The 15,742-nt window shown below is 43.4% G+C and overlaps 1 protein-coding gene across 3 annotated transcripts in view; it reads right to left on the reverse strand.

Annotated features, from left to right (window-relative positions):
* Nucleotides 1-15,742, reverse strand: part of CARD11 (caspase recruitment domain family member 11) — a 44,933-nt gene that overhangs the window by 6,942 nt on the left and 22,249 nt on the right. For 2 of the 3 annotated variants that reach the window (XM_038151443.1, XM_038151444.1), the window contains exons 4-18: nucleotides 15,254-15,579; nucleotides 14,361-14,540; nucleotides 12,634-12,786; nucleotides 12,415-12,540; nucleotides 11,729-11,926; nucleotides 10,705-10,884; nucleotides 9,607-9,661; nucleotides 8,290-8,399; nucleotides 7,021-7,124; nucleotides 4,041-4,093; nucleotides 3,368-3,500; nucleotides 2,710-2,911; nucleotides 2,147-2,273; nucleotides 820-1,060; nucleotides 316-412 (exon numbers count right to left, since the gene is read on the reverse strand). In XM_038151443.1, the coding sequence (XP_038007371.1) occupies nucleotides 316-412; nucleotides 820-1,060; nucleotides 2,147-2,273; nucleotides 2,710-2,911; nucleotides 3,368-3,500; nucleotides 4,041-4,093; nucleotides 7,021-7,124; nucleotides 8,290-8,399; nucleotides 9,607-9,661; nucleotides 10,705-10,884; nucleotides 11,729-11,926; nucleotides 12,415-12,540; nucleotides 12,634-12,786; nucleotides 14,361-14,540; nucleotides 15,254-15,579 (2,285 nt within the window). The remainder of the gene's footprint in view (nucleotides 1-315; nucleotides 413-819; nucleotides 1,061-2,146; nucleotides 2,274-2,709; nucleotides 2,912-3,367; nucleotides 3,501-4,040; nucleotides 4,094-7,020; nucleotides 7,125-8,289; nucleotides 8,400-9,606; nucleotides 9,662-10,704; nucleotides 10,885-11,728; nucleotides 11,927-12,414; nucleotides 12,541-12,633; nucleotides 12,787-14,360; nucleotides 14,541-15,253; nucleotides 15,580-15,742) is intronic. The other variant, XM_038151445.1, reaches the window with a different exon arrangement.

The following is a 15,742-nucleotide window of genomic DNA, read 5'->3' on the forward strand; positions in this document are numbered from 1 at the left end:
TCATGTGTACATGAAGATGCATTAAATGTTTACAGGTAGGGAAGCATGAAAAGGGTAACTAACACACAGAACAGAGTTTGGACTTTTAAAGTGTAGTCCCTCCTAGCTGGAAGGGTTAGTAGTGAGCCAGAGTGGGTTCATTCCCAGGGACAATATTATTTAAAGCAAACAGGAGGTGCCCATTGCCTGACACAATCAAAACCTACAGAGAGTGTAAACAGGAATTTCTGTAAAATGATGATGAAAAATGAAAAATGAAAAACCAGTAGCAGAGGAGTATGAGGTGTTAAAAGGACTTTCTTTGTAGATACTTACCCGCAGGGCCCGAAGGGTGTTGTAGGAGTTTTCTGTCTCATCTTTGCTTCCTCTGTGCATCAACCGCTGCAGCTTCACCAAAAGGAGTTGCTGGGCTCTGAAAGAAAGGATGAAATCACACAGATCAAGATATTTTTGAACCACTCAGAAGAAAGCTGGATTGCAACGGGTCTGTGCCTACAGAAAAGATTAAATAGAAATAGCAGTGAGGACTGACTGAACCATGCAGTAAAGGCAGGAACAAAACAATACGAAGAACTGCAGTTCAATTAAAGACTAAAGAATATCCATGGAATATTTGCATATGATACTTTTTGAGGGACTCTCTTCATTCCAGGTAACATCTGGAATCTCTGTTCTCAAGTTTTATAGCTCATACTACAGTTTTACATCAGACCTTTTCTCAAAATTTAAGTCACAGACACGTCTCTCCTTACAGCAGTAATTAAGTTCTCTGATTCTAGATCCCTGCTTTCAGGGATGGTCACTCAGTATCACTCTCACCTGCTGTAGCTGGGAATGGTCCCCATCTCCAGGTCCCTGTCAGTGAAGGGATCCACCCTGGCACACAGCCACTCACACCTGCCCTGGTACATGGTGTCCAGAATGTGGACGATCTCATCACATTTCACCGACAGGGAGCAGCAGTCCAGCTGGCTGGAGATGTTCAGGTTCAGGCGGATGTGAAATGAGTCCCCCGAGGTGATGAGCCCTTCCTCCAGCTCCGACAGCAGCTTGCGGTACCCTGCAGCAGGGAGGGAAGGGGTGAGGCAGGATCTGCCACTCTGCTGCTGCTGCATTCCCTCTGGGAGAAGCCACAGCACAAACTCCTGAGGTTCCTCGGAGTGAGGTTTGTATTTCCAGAGTGCTGCTTGCAGTAGTTCCAGCAAGATCATGGGCCTGCACCTCAGAGACACTGATGGGGCACTGGCTCAGGGACAGCCCATGCTGCTGCTGTCAGCTCTGTGGGAATATTCTCACTATAATGCTACTTCTGGGTAACTCCATTCTCAGTACTCCCCACATGAGCTGTGGAACAAAGAACTTCTCAGCAAAGACACAGACACAGCTATAGCTCTGCCCTCCAAGTACCATGTGAGTTCTGCCACCAATTTTAATGACAAGCTATTCTCCTTATTATTAGCTCTAATTGGCACTCCCAGAATCTATAACATGCTTTATCTGCAGTTAAGTGATGCTCAAAAAATTGCAATAGTCTTTCCTACAATTGAAAACATCAAAGAAAATCAAAGGCATCACTTCCTGCATGATCTATGCAGCTGCAATTCTCTAACCAGCATAAAAAACATGAATGCCCATTTATACACACCAGTAAAGAATGGATTTTGGAATGTAATTTTTTATCCATAACCTGAAATTATCATTACAGAACCTGAACACTAAAATCAAATTCTATTCGCCACACATGAACTCCAGCTGTTAAAGATAAGATAAAGCCACAAAGGAAATAAACAGGGCAACTCCATCAGGTAAATGCTAAATCGACCAGCTGGATAAAGATCACTCAGCTCACCGCATCGTATTGCAGAAAACTGTACATAAAAATAAGCTTGAGTGTGTTTCATGAGTCATGTTGCTATTGGCCACCATGTAAATTTTTCAGACCCCTGTTGACAAGCACATGTTGTTTTTTTTCTCAGACAGCAGGCTAAAAGCTGATACAGTCCCACAGAGGGGCTGTAATTAACACCAATGGCATGCTCCAGATTTATCCCAATACAAAGAATATGCTGATCCTGTCACTCTCTTCCAGACAAGTTGCTATAAAAGCCCTGGGACTACTTGAGATAAGAAATACTTTTGGTCTTACCTTCATGATTTGATTTATACTGGAGTGTTACTGGACCACTGCACCTCTGAATTGTCCAGTGAACTTCTTCCTTTGTGCAAGTATCCAAAGGAACACTTTGATTTTCCCCTTTAATGCAGCCTTCCAACTAGATATGAAAGAAATATTACTCTTCAGTGCAAGTTCAATCTCTGAGTCAATTAAACCAATTTTTTTAAAGTGCCGTGACCTTTTTCTTATTAAACAATGCAGACACTTTGTTACCAGAATGTAGATTATGTCCTAATTATATAATTTTTTTCTCTCAAATTAGGAATGCTAGCAGTCAACAGAGCTGCAGCATTTGCACAACCTCAGGCTTCCCTGGGAGTAAGAAATGCAGGATTATAAACTGTGGGGATTTTTTTTCCCCCCTTGGAGGCATTTGAACAGGGAAATGGTTTGGGAACATTGGGAATGGAGGGAAAACTAAGTAAAGAGAAAGTTGGCAGAAGCATTGTTGAACTTGTGCTTGTGGGATGCCAGGGACAGCATAGGCGGGTGGGCAGACACCCAGGGCTGCTTGGTGACGATGTCATGCTCACCAGGAGGATCTGGTGTCCCTCCCGAAGGCCAGCTTTCTCTGCAAGGGAGCCTGTCTTGACAGAGCTGACGAAGCTGCCTTTGTCATTGCCCCCGAGCAGGGTGATCTCTGAGTTGAGGCTGTCCCCGTTGAGCGTCACGCGCTGGACCGTGTGACACGAGCTCCTGATGCGGCCCACGGACGTGACAGAGGGACGGAAGGGTCTGTGTCCAGGAGAGGAAGGGACAACAGGTTATCTCACTCTGAGTTAAATGAATGCGTGAGAAATGAGAGATATACAAATAAACTTCTAGCATTATCAAGCACTAGGATCTAAGGACTAAATCTTCCTCGTTACTGCACAAGTTCTGGAGAAGAGCATCTCTGAAAACTCAGTGTAAAACAGCTCTCCACTCAGCAAGCTCTTGCAGCAAGATAGCAAGATCACAAGGAGAAGTTGAAGCCTTTAGAACATTTTGTCTGCCTTGAAGTTTTTGAATTTTCAAGATGACCTTCATGGGTTTACAGAACACGAAAGGGCTCCAAGGTAGCGTTATACTGCTGCCACCATAATCACTCCTGCTGTTATAACTTCGGCAACTAATAAATAAGTAGAGAGTTTCTACCACAGCACCCTTTCCTCTCAGTCTCTAAGGTAAGTAAACTGGCATCTCAAATACCTTTCCAGAGAGAACTTTCTAAATATGGAGTTGACATGCTCAAGCTCATAGGCATCCAGGCCTTCTGACTGATGAGAAGAAGAGGAGGAGTGCACTGAAGGAGCTCCATGTGAATGCCTGTCGTGACTGTCATCTGGAAAGAGTAACAAGAATGATAATGAGTCCTAGATAAAGTGACAAAGATGGAAAAAGGGAAAATGAATTTTAATTGATCCCAGCCAAAGCTGAAGTAGGAAATTCTTCATGCAGAGATGTGATTCATATCCACAGAACATGGCACAAGGAATGGCACTCTCATAGAACAGGAAGTGGGAAGGGACCTCTGGAGACTGTCTGGTCAAAGGTCAGTGCAGGGTCAGCTCAAGGAGATTGCTCAGGACTTTGTCCAGCTGGGTTTTGATATCTCCAAGCATGAAGAGTTTGGCTAAAACAACCCTGTTCCGGTGTTTGACTACTCTTGTGGTAACAAAACTAAGCCCTTTCCCTCTTAGTTTTTCAGGAATGACTGTTTTTCCCTTCTCACCACTGGCAGACCCTTTGTTTCCTTGATTTACTCGCAGGCTGTGTGTCCTGTTTACTTAGAGCAGGGCTGGTTATGTGACAGTCTCTGTAGCTGGGGAGCTGATCACATATTAGCTCATATTTCAATTATAGATGATATCCTCTTGCTTACCATCCATCTCCAAAGCATCACAGCCAAAGCTGTCATTGTCCTCTTCAACCAGGCTGGAATTAAAAACAAAGCATGAGATAATGGAAGAGAAAGCTGAACACTTTCAAGCTTTCAGCACATTTCCAGCTTCAGTAGATTTCATTAAGTTCTGAAGGAGGAACTTTAGTGAAAAAGGAAGATGTTGCAGATGTTGCATCAGGCAATAGTGCAGCTGCAAAAAAATAAGCAAATAACATCCTTGAGGGTCCAGGGAAGATACAGAAAAGGGCAGGAGACAACATGTGTCAGCCAGCATGGGAAACATGAAACATCAAGAAGGTTCAGAAGGAAGAACTGCTAACAGCAGTGAGGGAATGAAGATTTTGCTGAGGACAACAGGAAGCTGCTGGCTGATGGTCTGGTGTGTGACTCACACCACACTTGGCTCAGCACAGAGATAAAGGGCTGCACCATGCCTGCTGTGCATGCACTGCACCATGGGGGTTTTCCACAATACAGCGAAAAGACAGAAGTTCACTGATGGACAGAGTGAATGCAAGGGAAGTTACTGAGGTGCAGCAGAAGAGGAATAATTTATCTGCTTGATTTAAAATACTTGAAGCATTTTATAGCAGTTTCAGGGTAGCTCTCCTAGCTACTCAGGTACCTGCAGTACAGAATGGCAAAGTGCTCCAGGCTGCTGCACAGGAACTGCCACAGCTCTGGTCCCAGCCCAGCTCCCAGTGACACTGCCATTCCTGCAAAGGTGACTGGGTTGGCTGGCCTTAAAGCCACTCTAAGTTCACTAAAATTTTGCTCTTAGAGGGGTGTTGGGGCTGTCCAGCCAAGTGAGTGATCTGTCAGCTTCACTAGAAGGACTTCATTAAAGCATGTCCTTTGGTTGCAAAGCTGTTTAAATAACAGCTTGTTGTTTTTCCCATTCAAAATGATTTGTAGGTCTCCTGTGGAGCTGATATTTCTCATATTTGGCTTCAGCTGAAGGGTGAATTTTTGCAGCCAGGCTGCAGAGAATCAGCTATTTTTACTCCATGCATAAGCAGGGAAATAATGTACCTTTTCCTACCTTAAATGATGATCTCACCTTTTTTTTTTTCCACACAAATTAAGAAGAGATGAACTGTGAAACCTGCAACTTGGCTTGCAAATAGCAATTATTCTGGATTATGTTCACAAATAAGTTCCAAAAATTTATCATGCTAATTATAAAGTTATAAACTACACTGAACTTTTGGGCAGGCTCTTGAGATACTTGACTTCAGTGATTATCAGCTCAACACAGTAAGTCCCTATTCAGACCTTGTGTTCCAGGGTACCTGTTCTTTCCACATGAAGAATATCTAATATGAGGGAAAAAATTCAGATTTCAGTACAACTCAGTCTTCCAATGCCTTAACACACGGAAAAGAATTCAGTCAGAGTTACAGTGAAATAAATCCACAAGATGAACAATCTCCATGTAATCTCCACTATGTTTTGTAATTCACTGCAAATATTGAAAAGTTCAGGCATGCCAAAGGCTTCTCAAGCACCTGAAGCACAAAACAATCAAATAATTAATAAAAAAAACCCCTTTTCTCCATCTTGAATTGATGCAACACACTTTAAAAAGGGACTTGGAGGGCAATGAAGGAGAAGATAAGGGAGACTAAAATAAACACTGCTTAAATCCTCAGCAGCCTAGAAAATTATGTGGGAGAAGCAGCTGAGGATGCCCTCAGTGGAAAGCTGTCTTGCAAAGCTGTCCAGAGAGAGAGGCAGAAGTGGCAGTCTGCCCAAGATCAGATTGTTTGGAAAAACATAAAAATCTGAATAAAGTTTTAATAAATATTAGCTATTAAAACCAGATCTAATAAAGATCTAAACCCTCCACATATATTGTTTTCTTCTAAATTGGTCTGCTCTGTTCTTTTCTCCTTTTGCTTGCTACCTTTAGGGAATGTATTTGTGTCTCCTGGTATTTCTGATGCAGACACTGATGCTATTGACACCAGACCAACACAGCATGTCTGAGTATCACATTGCAGAAAACCTTTTAGAAAAGGGGTCAGTGCCCTTTAGGGAACTGTGAGGCTGGAGAGGTCTCTTTCCTTCCTGCCACCAACTTCCCACTCACCAGCTGATGTGATTTCACTGCTGGGGAACTCCAGGGGCTCTGACCTGACAGAAGTGGAAGCTGCAGCAGAAGGTGAAGCCAAGGGCAAAGCCTCTCTCCCTTCTCTGCTGAGAAACAAACCCTGAGACTCACAAAACCCAGCTCCCTCCTCCGCTTCTCCCCTCACTCCTCACAGACGTGCAAGCAGCTCTGCTCTACTTCTGCAGCTTCCAGAGAGAAGGGGGGGCTTTGAGAGAAGGGGACAGAACAGGGACATGTAGGCAGCAGGGAGCTGAGGGGCAAAAACTGAAGCTGGATCAGTGGGCAAAGATAGGGAGAGCACTCTCTCCACCAGCATCAATGCCAAGGCATTCCAGTCCTGCTTGTGTTTCTGTCCATTACAGTCAGTGCTGCAGTGCTGCCACTGTGTCATTCCTCCCAGCTGAACTTCAGACATTCCTGAGTGCTTTGGACAAAATGTGGGATGAAGGGCTGAGCCTTGAGAAGTTTAGGTTAATCCTATGCCTTAGAGACAGAACCAGAGGACACAGTCTCAAGCTGCGCCAAGGGAAATTAAGGTTGGATATTAGGAAAAAGATTTTTACAGAAAGGGTGATAAAGTTCTGGAATGGTCTGCCCAGGGAGGAGGTGGAGTCACCATCCCTGGATGTGTTTAAAAGAAGACTGGATGTGGCACTGGGTGCCAGGGTTTAGTTGAGGTGTCAGGGTGTAGGTTGGACTCGATGATCTTTAAGGTCTCTTCCAACCTGGTCATTCTGTGAATTCTGTGAATTTTATAGAGGCTCTCCAACCAGAGGCAGACACGAGGAGCTCCAGAGCCCCTTTTCCCCTGTCCCTGTGGCAGCAGGCTCAGGGCAGGTGTCCCACCTGCAGTGAGGGGTGTCCTCCTTGCAGCGCCGCACGATGGAGTCGTTCCCGGGAGGCTCAGGGGTGGTTGACATGATGCTGTCATTGCGGTTCCGCAGGGTTTGCTTTGAAGGAGAAACCAAAAGGTGTCAGAAAGGTTATCTGGCTGAAATGTGCTCTCACTTCTAACTCACAGCAGCATTAGCAAGGGTGCTGTGCACTGGCTGTACTCTGCACTGAGAAGCACACATAGAAAAAGAAGAGAAGTTGATTCTAGCTGTGCAGAATCCAAGAGCACTCATATATCCCAGCTTTTAGCACAATGCACAGCTTGTGTGCTGGCACTGCACCTTCTCCTGTGACCACACAACTGCCTGATTTACTGAGCCATTGTGACTTTACTTCTGTATGTGGCACAGCTGACATAGGAGGAGGGGGATGAAAAGCAGTATGTGTACTTATATAAATATATATATATAGTTGGAATGAGGAGGAAAAATACAGATCTCTATATATTAAATAATTAATCTTCCAGTGCACTGGAAACTAAACCCTGAATTGCACTAGAAGGAAAACAGTATAAGTCATCTAAACATCCAACAGATATTCAAAAAATATTCCTAACCCAGCTAAGCTTATTACGAGTGGCAGCAAGTTCTTTCCTGGCTATTCTTGAGTATAATTTTAATTTCCTGGGGGCAGCATTTTTCACGGTGTTCTAGAAAGATGTTTTGTTCTTTGTTATTAACACTCTGCAAGAGCACTCTCTCTATCTGCCTGTCCTGCTGTGTCAGTGCTCACATATGTATAATGGAATATCTACCTTGGAAGATTATGGGGATACAGCAAGCAGGGAAGAAATGGTTTGACTATGGTATGCAGGAATTTCCAACTGTGATCTGCACCCCTTTCCTCACTCACTGTTACTTATAGACAGGAAAAGCATTATAGAACTCAAAAAACCCTTAAAATTTTCTGAGATAAGTTACAAAGCAGCTTTTAAAGCAAATCTCTTTTTTCTAACAGTAAATGTTAAATGGCAAAAGGAGACAGCAAGAGGTCATAAATACTTCTGAAATATCTTTAAATAAACATAAACCAATTCTGTGATTTTGGGAAAGGCTAATAACATAGTTCTAACAAAGTGCTGGTAAAAGGATTAAGGGAGCTTCTGACAAGGGCCTTGAATGGGATCACAGCTGGGATGCTGGGGTAGAGCTAATACTGAGTTGTGCAAGCTCTGAACCACGTTAGGAGAGATGACTGCAGGCAGGCAAGGGGCATCCTTACAATCTTGGTGACTTCACAGCTGCTGATGGAGTTACTGATGGACACAGAGGAGCTCGTGTCCGTGCGGCCGGTGCTGCCCTCAGCCCCATCTTCATCCTGTGCTCTGGCTGCTGCACTCACGGGGACAAGGGAAGCACACAGAGAAAACACACCAGAGAGAAAGAAGCATGTCAGAGCACTTCCAATGCAGAGCCTGTCACAGATGTACCACTGCACTTACGTTCCCTTTGCATTTCAGCTAGTCTTGTCCTGGACAGGGGCCCTGGGCACGCTCCTGTCCTGCAGCTCTGGCTCCCATTGCCCAGCAGTTCCCAGGAAAGCACAGAAATTCCCACCCTCTGCACACACTACTGCCCACTTTTTCTCTCAGCTCTGTCCTGGGTGTTTTTAATAGATCTGTGAATGCTATTTGACAAATTAAAGGATTGTTTCATGAATTAATGTTTTAATTTCCACCTAAATCTGGCAATTTTCAAGGTTGGCTCATTGAATTACACTTTGTTACAACAAAGAATTTACAACAAGGACCAAGAAGCCTGAGATCCCTCAGCAGTCCCAGGTAACACAGAGTGAGTGTGGACTCCTTCCCTTCCTCAGCACCTCTGATTGGTACCAATGTTGTACACTGCCTGACAGCAAAGCTGCTGTTTAACTCCTTGGAGCAGGAGCTGTGTTTCCCAGGATATTTTATCCAACAGGGCCACATGCAAGTACTGAAGGAAGCGCTGCCTCTGATGGTGTTTGGTGTTTCAGGGGAAGTGGTACACAAACAAGAGGAATTAGGAGTAGCTCAAACATGAGTGTACAGCGACAAATTTGGTAACTTAGCAGCTGGCTGGGGCATGGGTCAATCCCCCTCTCCCAGCATTTGCAATGCTTTAGATTTAAAATTAATTCCCTTTTGCTGAAGGACAAAGGAACTCATTAGACAATCACTAGATAAGGGCCTTTTCAGCTTGAATGATTTTTCCAACAGCGAAAGGAGAATGGTATAATGATTTTTAGTACAGATGTTACTATACAACTTTTGTAAACTAAATGGAAAACTGAGTAAACAGAAAATTTAGGAAAGCTATGGGATGCACATCGTGTGCCTGGGGAGGTACCTTTGGATGGAGAGGACAATGAAGTAGAGCTCTTGACCACTTTTAATCATTACATTTGTAACTGTGAGAGAAACTGTTTTGGTTTTTTTTACTGACTTGGACTTAGTTAAGAATTTCCCTGGTTGGCATATTTGTTTAAACAACTTAAAGAGATTAAGTGAAAGAGACAAAGCAATGGAAAAGGAATAAGGACATGGGTGCTCTTTCTGACCTTGAAACTCTGATGTTTTGTTCATGCTGACAGGAGATTTAGCTCTTGGACTTATCTGAAAGAAAGAGGACAAAAATCAGCACAAATGCAGAGTATTTACCACACACTGTAAACCAGATATTTTCACCACCTTTTTTCACTGTTATGTTGTAATATACTTGCCCTCCTTTAAATAACAGGACCCAAAATTTAGAAGATATTTAGGTATCTAAATACAACAGCAGTGATGGAGTGTGAGCAACCTGGCTACTTTTGAATGCCTGGCCCAAATGCATTGCAATTTCCAGATTCTGCTGAAGAAAAAAAGAGACAAAAGGTGAAGTGGGTGCCTTGGGACTGGTTTCAGGCAGCTGTTAATACAACAGGCATCCTTTTGGAGTGTGCAATGTGAAAAATGCAGCTCTATTGCCATAAGTAATAACGGCAGTCAGAGCTCAGAAAGGTTATGAAGGGCAGGGAGAATTCAAGTGCAGATGAAAGGGAGGAGAACCTCAAAAGCCCAAATGTTAGATTTTTGTGGGTTTTTTTACAGATCATGAATCCAGCATCAGATAATAGCCATGAGAATGCAGCTAGTTGGGGAAAGCATGAACCTAACTCATGCTACCCCCTTCCTGTTAGGGGTGAGGAAATTGCCATAATTTAATTCTAAATTAGATAGTTAATTTTGTTCTAGATTGTGTCCATTTCTTCCTATTTTTCCTTCCAGCTGCTGAGAGCTTTTCCACCAATGCTTTGTTTTTCACCTTCAGTGTGTGTTGGACCTCAGGCATTATGTAATTTTTTTTCCCCACTAATGTTAAGGAGGCAAAGAATCAATTTATTGACAACGCTCCAAGAATGTGAATGAACAGCAGAAGCAAGAAGAAAACAGAAAATGGGGAGAAGGGACAGAAAACAGTCTATGAAGCCTGATTAGATCTGCTCCTCAAGATGCAAATCACCACAGGGCAAAAACTATCACAGACAGCTCACTATCATACACAGATCTATTCTTATCTTTACAGAAGTTTCAGAGGCACAGCCACAACATGTGTTATGTCTGATAATTCTCAAAGTCTCTGCTCTGCGTTATTCCAGCCTCAGATTCAGACACACCTGGATCCCCTTTAGGTTCACTCTTCTCTTGAGGCGAACTTGATCAGGCAAGAAGAATTTGTTGTCTTCTGGAGAGTCCTCAGAAGTGGAGGAGTCATCGGCTTCCTGACCGTTGGCTTTTGGGCCAGAACTCTCAAAGGCCTGGGAGATAACGGTAATGGGAAGATTCCGTGGCAAACTCTAAAGATCACAAGGGAACAATTTATTTCTGAGACCAGTTTGGTACAGCAAACTCCTGACCTTCCTTTAGAGTAATCTAATTGAACCTATTGCAACTCTAGTTGTGGAGTGCTTCAGAAGCTCACACAGAATGTGACTCCAGACCCAAGCAGTAATTTGGGCTGAGATTTGTGGGGATATCTGTTCACAGACTGAATTCTTTTTCACCCACATTCCTAAAAATACTTGTGTTTTCTATCCCAATGTAGAAAATAATTATTTTTCTGCATTTCCCCCCTTCCATTTAAAGTCAAGCTGTGGAACAGCAGCCTTTGGGAAGCCGTGTACATAACAGACAGCTTGAAAAACACTATAGCAAAGAATTCACAACACTGACATTTAGTAGGAGATTATTTTTTTCAGTTAATTCATGGAAAGAATTAGAAAAGTCCTCTCTCCCTTCCAGACCAAAACGTTTGTAAAAGCAAGTCTTAACAAGTCTCTTCCTTATCACTCTCTACAACTTCCTGAAAGGTGGTTGTAGTCAGGTGGGGGTGGTCTCTTTCACCAGGCAGAACCAGAAGACACAGTTTCAAGCTGCATCAAGGGACATATAGGTTGGATATTAGAAAAAAGTTCTTTACAGAAAGGGTGATAAAGTTCTGGAATTGTCTGTCTGGGGATGTGGTGGAGTCACCAGCCCTGGGTGTGTTTAAAAGAAGACTGGATGTGGCACTGGGTGCCAGGGTTTAGTTGAGGTGTTAGGGCATGGGTTGGACTTGTTGATCTTTAAGGTCTCTTCCAACCTGGTCATTCTGTGAATTCTGTGAACAAAAGAGATGGTGTCTGTCTTGCTCAGCCGTACCTGGTCGAGGAAGTTGCTGTCCTTGGAGAGGCGCCGCAGTTTGCACTCCAGGTTGACGATGCACGCTTCCTTGCGCACCACCTCGATTCGCAGCTCGTCGTTCCTCTCCTCCAGCTCCCGGATCTGCTTCCTGTATTTGTCCTTCTCAATCAGACAGTGCGAGTACTGGGTCTGAGCCTCGTCGCGCGAGCGGAACGCCTGCAGCGGGGCAGGAAACCTCCTTGGCACCTGGGCAGCAGATCCTCCTCCTGCTGCTTTTGTTTGTGAGGTGTTGGCAACGGGGACTTCAGAAGTGGTACCCAGTCACCCATTAACCCAGCAATCAGGACCGGGATGTGCCACAGTAGCACCATTAAAAATTATGATGATGAGGGTGGTTCATTTACAGCTCCCTCTGGATTGGTGGGAAAATGTCCCAGAGTGCAAATGGGGTGACTTGACACTGATGTAAAGCCTTGCAGGAGCTGCTGTAAAGATCCTGGTCCTGCCTGCCAGATGCTACACTGTGGAAACAACCCAATATTACCCTGTGTTTAATTGCCATAATGCAAATCCCAACAAGTAATTCTTTTAACTGCTTATTTTATAATGGTATTTTGGGCCCAATTACCTACAATTCCCCAAAGTGACACAGAGCAGAAAGAGGCTTTTGCTACTGATATTCCCCTACTTTAACTGTGAGATACCTGGTCCCGCTCCTTTTCCACCTCTTCCAGCTGTATCATCACAGTGTTCATGCGGTGCTTGTACATCTCACAGTCTTTTCCTAGTGTTGAGCACTTTAACTCCAAATCTTCTTTCTCCTCAAGATACTGGAAATGACAAACTGTTAGGCACCACTGCTCTCAGAGGTGTTTTGGGCACCAGCCTGAGATATTCCATCCCTCTACCCTTCCATTCCTCACCTTGTCTCTCAAGTCCTCCACATGACGAATCTCCTCTTGGAGATTGAAGATCTTGTTGACCAGCTCATGGCGATCCTCCAGTGCCTCCTTACGGTCGTGTTCCAGAATATCCAAAATGGCTTTGTCTGAATCTGGCAAACCCCTCTTGTCAGCCTGAGAAAAGATATTTTTTAGAGACAGGCCAGGAAAACAGAAAATAGTGTTGCAGGGAGAGAAGTATCAGAGACAGTAACAAGCAAGAGGAATAGCAAATGAACAAGGTGCTGCAATGGAAAAGCAGGAGAAAAGATGGACATTTGTTCATATTTTAAAGCAGTGTCAGAAAAGATGAATAAAATCTGTCTTGCTGTCAGACTAGTCTGATGAAGGAACTGTTTTACTGGTCTATTGTACCGGCTATAATTTGATCCAGTTTGGATGCAGTGACAATTCTTCACTCCAAGCCCTGCATTCAAAAGCCTTTTCTATTAATCAGCTCTCACTGAGCACAAAAATCACCCTTTTCCAAAGAGCAGGACCTAAGAAAATATTCAGGAGAATTTTTAAGGCAGGCACAGGCTTTGCAGGGCTGTGCTCAGAGAATATTAAACATGCCTGGAGTACCTTGTACCACTGCTTAATTTTCTACACCATCCAGGAATATAATTTCTTGTAGATTTAAAATGAACAAGATTACCAAAGCAGGTTCCAACACATAATTGCCACCCAAAATTAACCATAAATGGAAGATGAAAAAAGCATAAAATGCTAGCAAGGAATATGCACATTTATTTTTGAAATATCTAGACTGAGTTGGAGATTTCAGGGACATTTAGGTTACCCAGTATTTCTAAGGATACCTAAGCATTTCTAAACCAAACTGGTTTGAATTTATTTATACTTTCACTTAGGAGAATTTAAATCCTATTTTTAGCTATTTCTCTCTTTCTTTAAGTGTTGTAAGACCATTTCAATTAATATAAGAGACCTACATGGACCAGAACTCCCAGAATCTTCTATTCTACACTCTTTTTCAACCTTTGAATTGGATTTGTGTTAGAACTAAGAATTGTTAGGCACTGCTAGAGGCCACAGCCATTTCTGAAAGGCCTTCTACTGATAATTTAAAATGCCACAAGCCTTTTCTAACAAAGTGCTAAGTAATCTCACGTATATCCCTATATTTGGCTAAGTTGTTCACAGAGGATTCCTAAATGTGCTGCACATCAACTGTTTTCCCTGCCTGCCCAAACAGAGGTTGGTGAAGCTCCCTGTGCAGGTTACAGCAGGGTTCTGCAGGACACCCTGGTGCTTAGTGACCACTCAGGTACAGGAACCTTGATCATCCTCTGCTTCATTAACACATTTTGGCAAAGAAATGACAACAGCCTAACACAGGGTACCCAGAGCCACTGTCAGAAATTTCTGTGCTGGCTGTTAAACACAGATTTGTAGTGACAGGCTGGTACAATGTTCAGCAATTAAACAGTGCACTCTTGGAAGAGCCAATTTCTCATGTACACTTGATTTTTTCAGAGGACTATTTTTGTAGAACTCCTCCTCATGCATGTGTCTGTACAGGGAGCACTCCAGGCAGCTGGGAGCTGTACAAGTAGCCTTCTGTCTGTCCAAACTTTGCACTTCTGCTGGTTGCAGCTTTGCAGGCAGAGGTTTCAGCCAACACCTCCTGCACTGTAACTGGAGTATGTGTGAGTTTGGATTTTAAAGGCAACAATCTGCTTTTATACCTGAATGATGGACTGCAACTCCTGGATTTTAGTCTTCATCATCTCATTTTCCCGCTCCAGCTCCAGAATCTGTTCCTTTTTGGGTCGGTTTTCAATATCATTTTTCAGCTTCAAGGACTGGTTTCTCTCCAGCTTGCACTCCTCTTCCACCTTGTTCAAGCGATGCTTCAGCTGGTCAATCTAGAGGGAGCAGAGGAAATGAGAAAGAGGAGAGGAAGGGAATCCTCCCTAGCTCTGACATTTAATGTTCTGAAAAAACTCACTTTCAGGTGGAAAACATACACAGGAAAATAGCTTAAACTGTAAATGCTAATGAGAGGTTGATAATTGGGTGCTGAATGTCCACAACTTAACTGGTGAAGTCTCAAGTACAAACCTGCTACTTGCCAGCTACAACTCATGTGAGCTGGTTGTGAAATTTTAGAATACCTGGACTAAAAAAAAGCGGCACATTCTCAATCCTCCAATAAATAAAGAGATATGAAACAGAATGAACACATAAGAGGCTGACCACTCATAGTGCTTTTTGCACATGGACTATTAGGATCAGGAAAAACAGGAGAAAATTCAGGATATCTTTCTGAATAAATCCCCAGCAGCTGTAGTGCTGCTGGATAACTGTACCAAGATATTACTGAGTCTAAAAAAGCCAAAATTAAGTTTTTAGCAAGCAATTATGTTTTACATTTTATTTTTATTTGCATTCTATTCTGTTTATTCATTATCTGCCAGTAATACACCTCACTGCAGTTGGCATTTCTGTACAGTGATGCCTTCAGTCATCTGGATAAGCAAAGCAAATGAGAGCTCCACATCATTCTGCTGTCAGAGAAAGTCTCATTTTCCCAGATGCCACTGGCACCCTCCATTGCTGCCCAGAGCATTTGTCTCACCTCCAGCTGCAGGTCCCGGCTCCTTATCACAGCCATGCTCTTCTCGTCACTCAGCTGGGCATATCTCATGGCCAGATTGTAGTTCTCATCTTTCACCTTGACCAGCTCATCATTGTAGTTATTCCTCTCCTCCTTCATCTTGTTGTATCTCTCCTGGAAGGTCAGCAGCTCTATCTTGTTCAGCTTTAGCTGCTTTCTCTCATCCTCCAGCTGGCGGGACTTGGCCAGGAGCTCACAGCGCTGCACGTCTTTTGTCTTCACCTGCTGCTGGAGCTTGATGATCTCATTCATTAGGAAATGGGTAAGGCCTTCGTGTCCCTCCTCCACTGAAAATGTTTGAACAGCTTATCAATGTCTGGTAAAGTACCTTATTTAAGTTACTTTATTAATAAGGTAATATGTAGGATCAGCAGAATGATGCAAGAAACAAAAGGCCCAGAATATGTAGAGAGGTGCAGAATTTACACAAATTCACACACATCTGTATGT

This window comes from Motacilla alba, chromosome 14 (assembly GCF_015832195.1).
Source record: "Motacilla alba alba isolate MOTALB_02 chromosome 14, Motacilla_alba_V1.0_pri, whole genome shotgun sequence".
In the NCBI taxonomy this organism is placed as follows: Eukaryota; Metazoa; Chordata; class Aves; order Passeriformes; family Motacillidae; genus Motacilla; species Motacilla alba.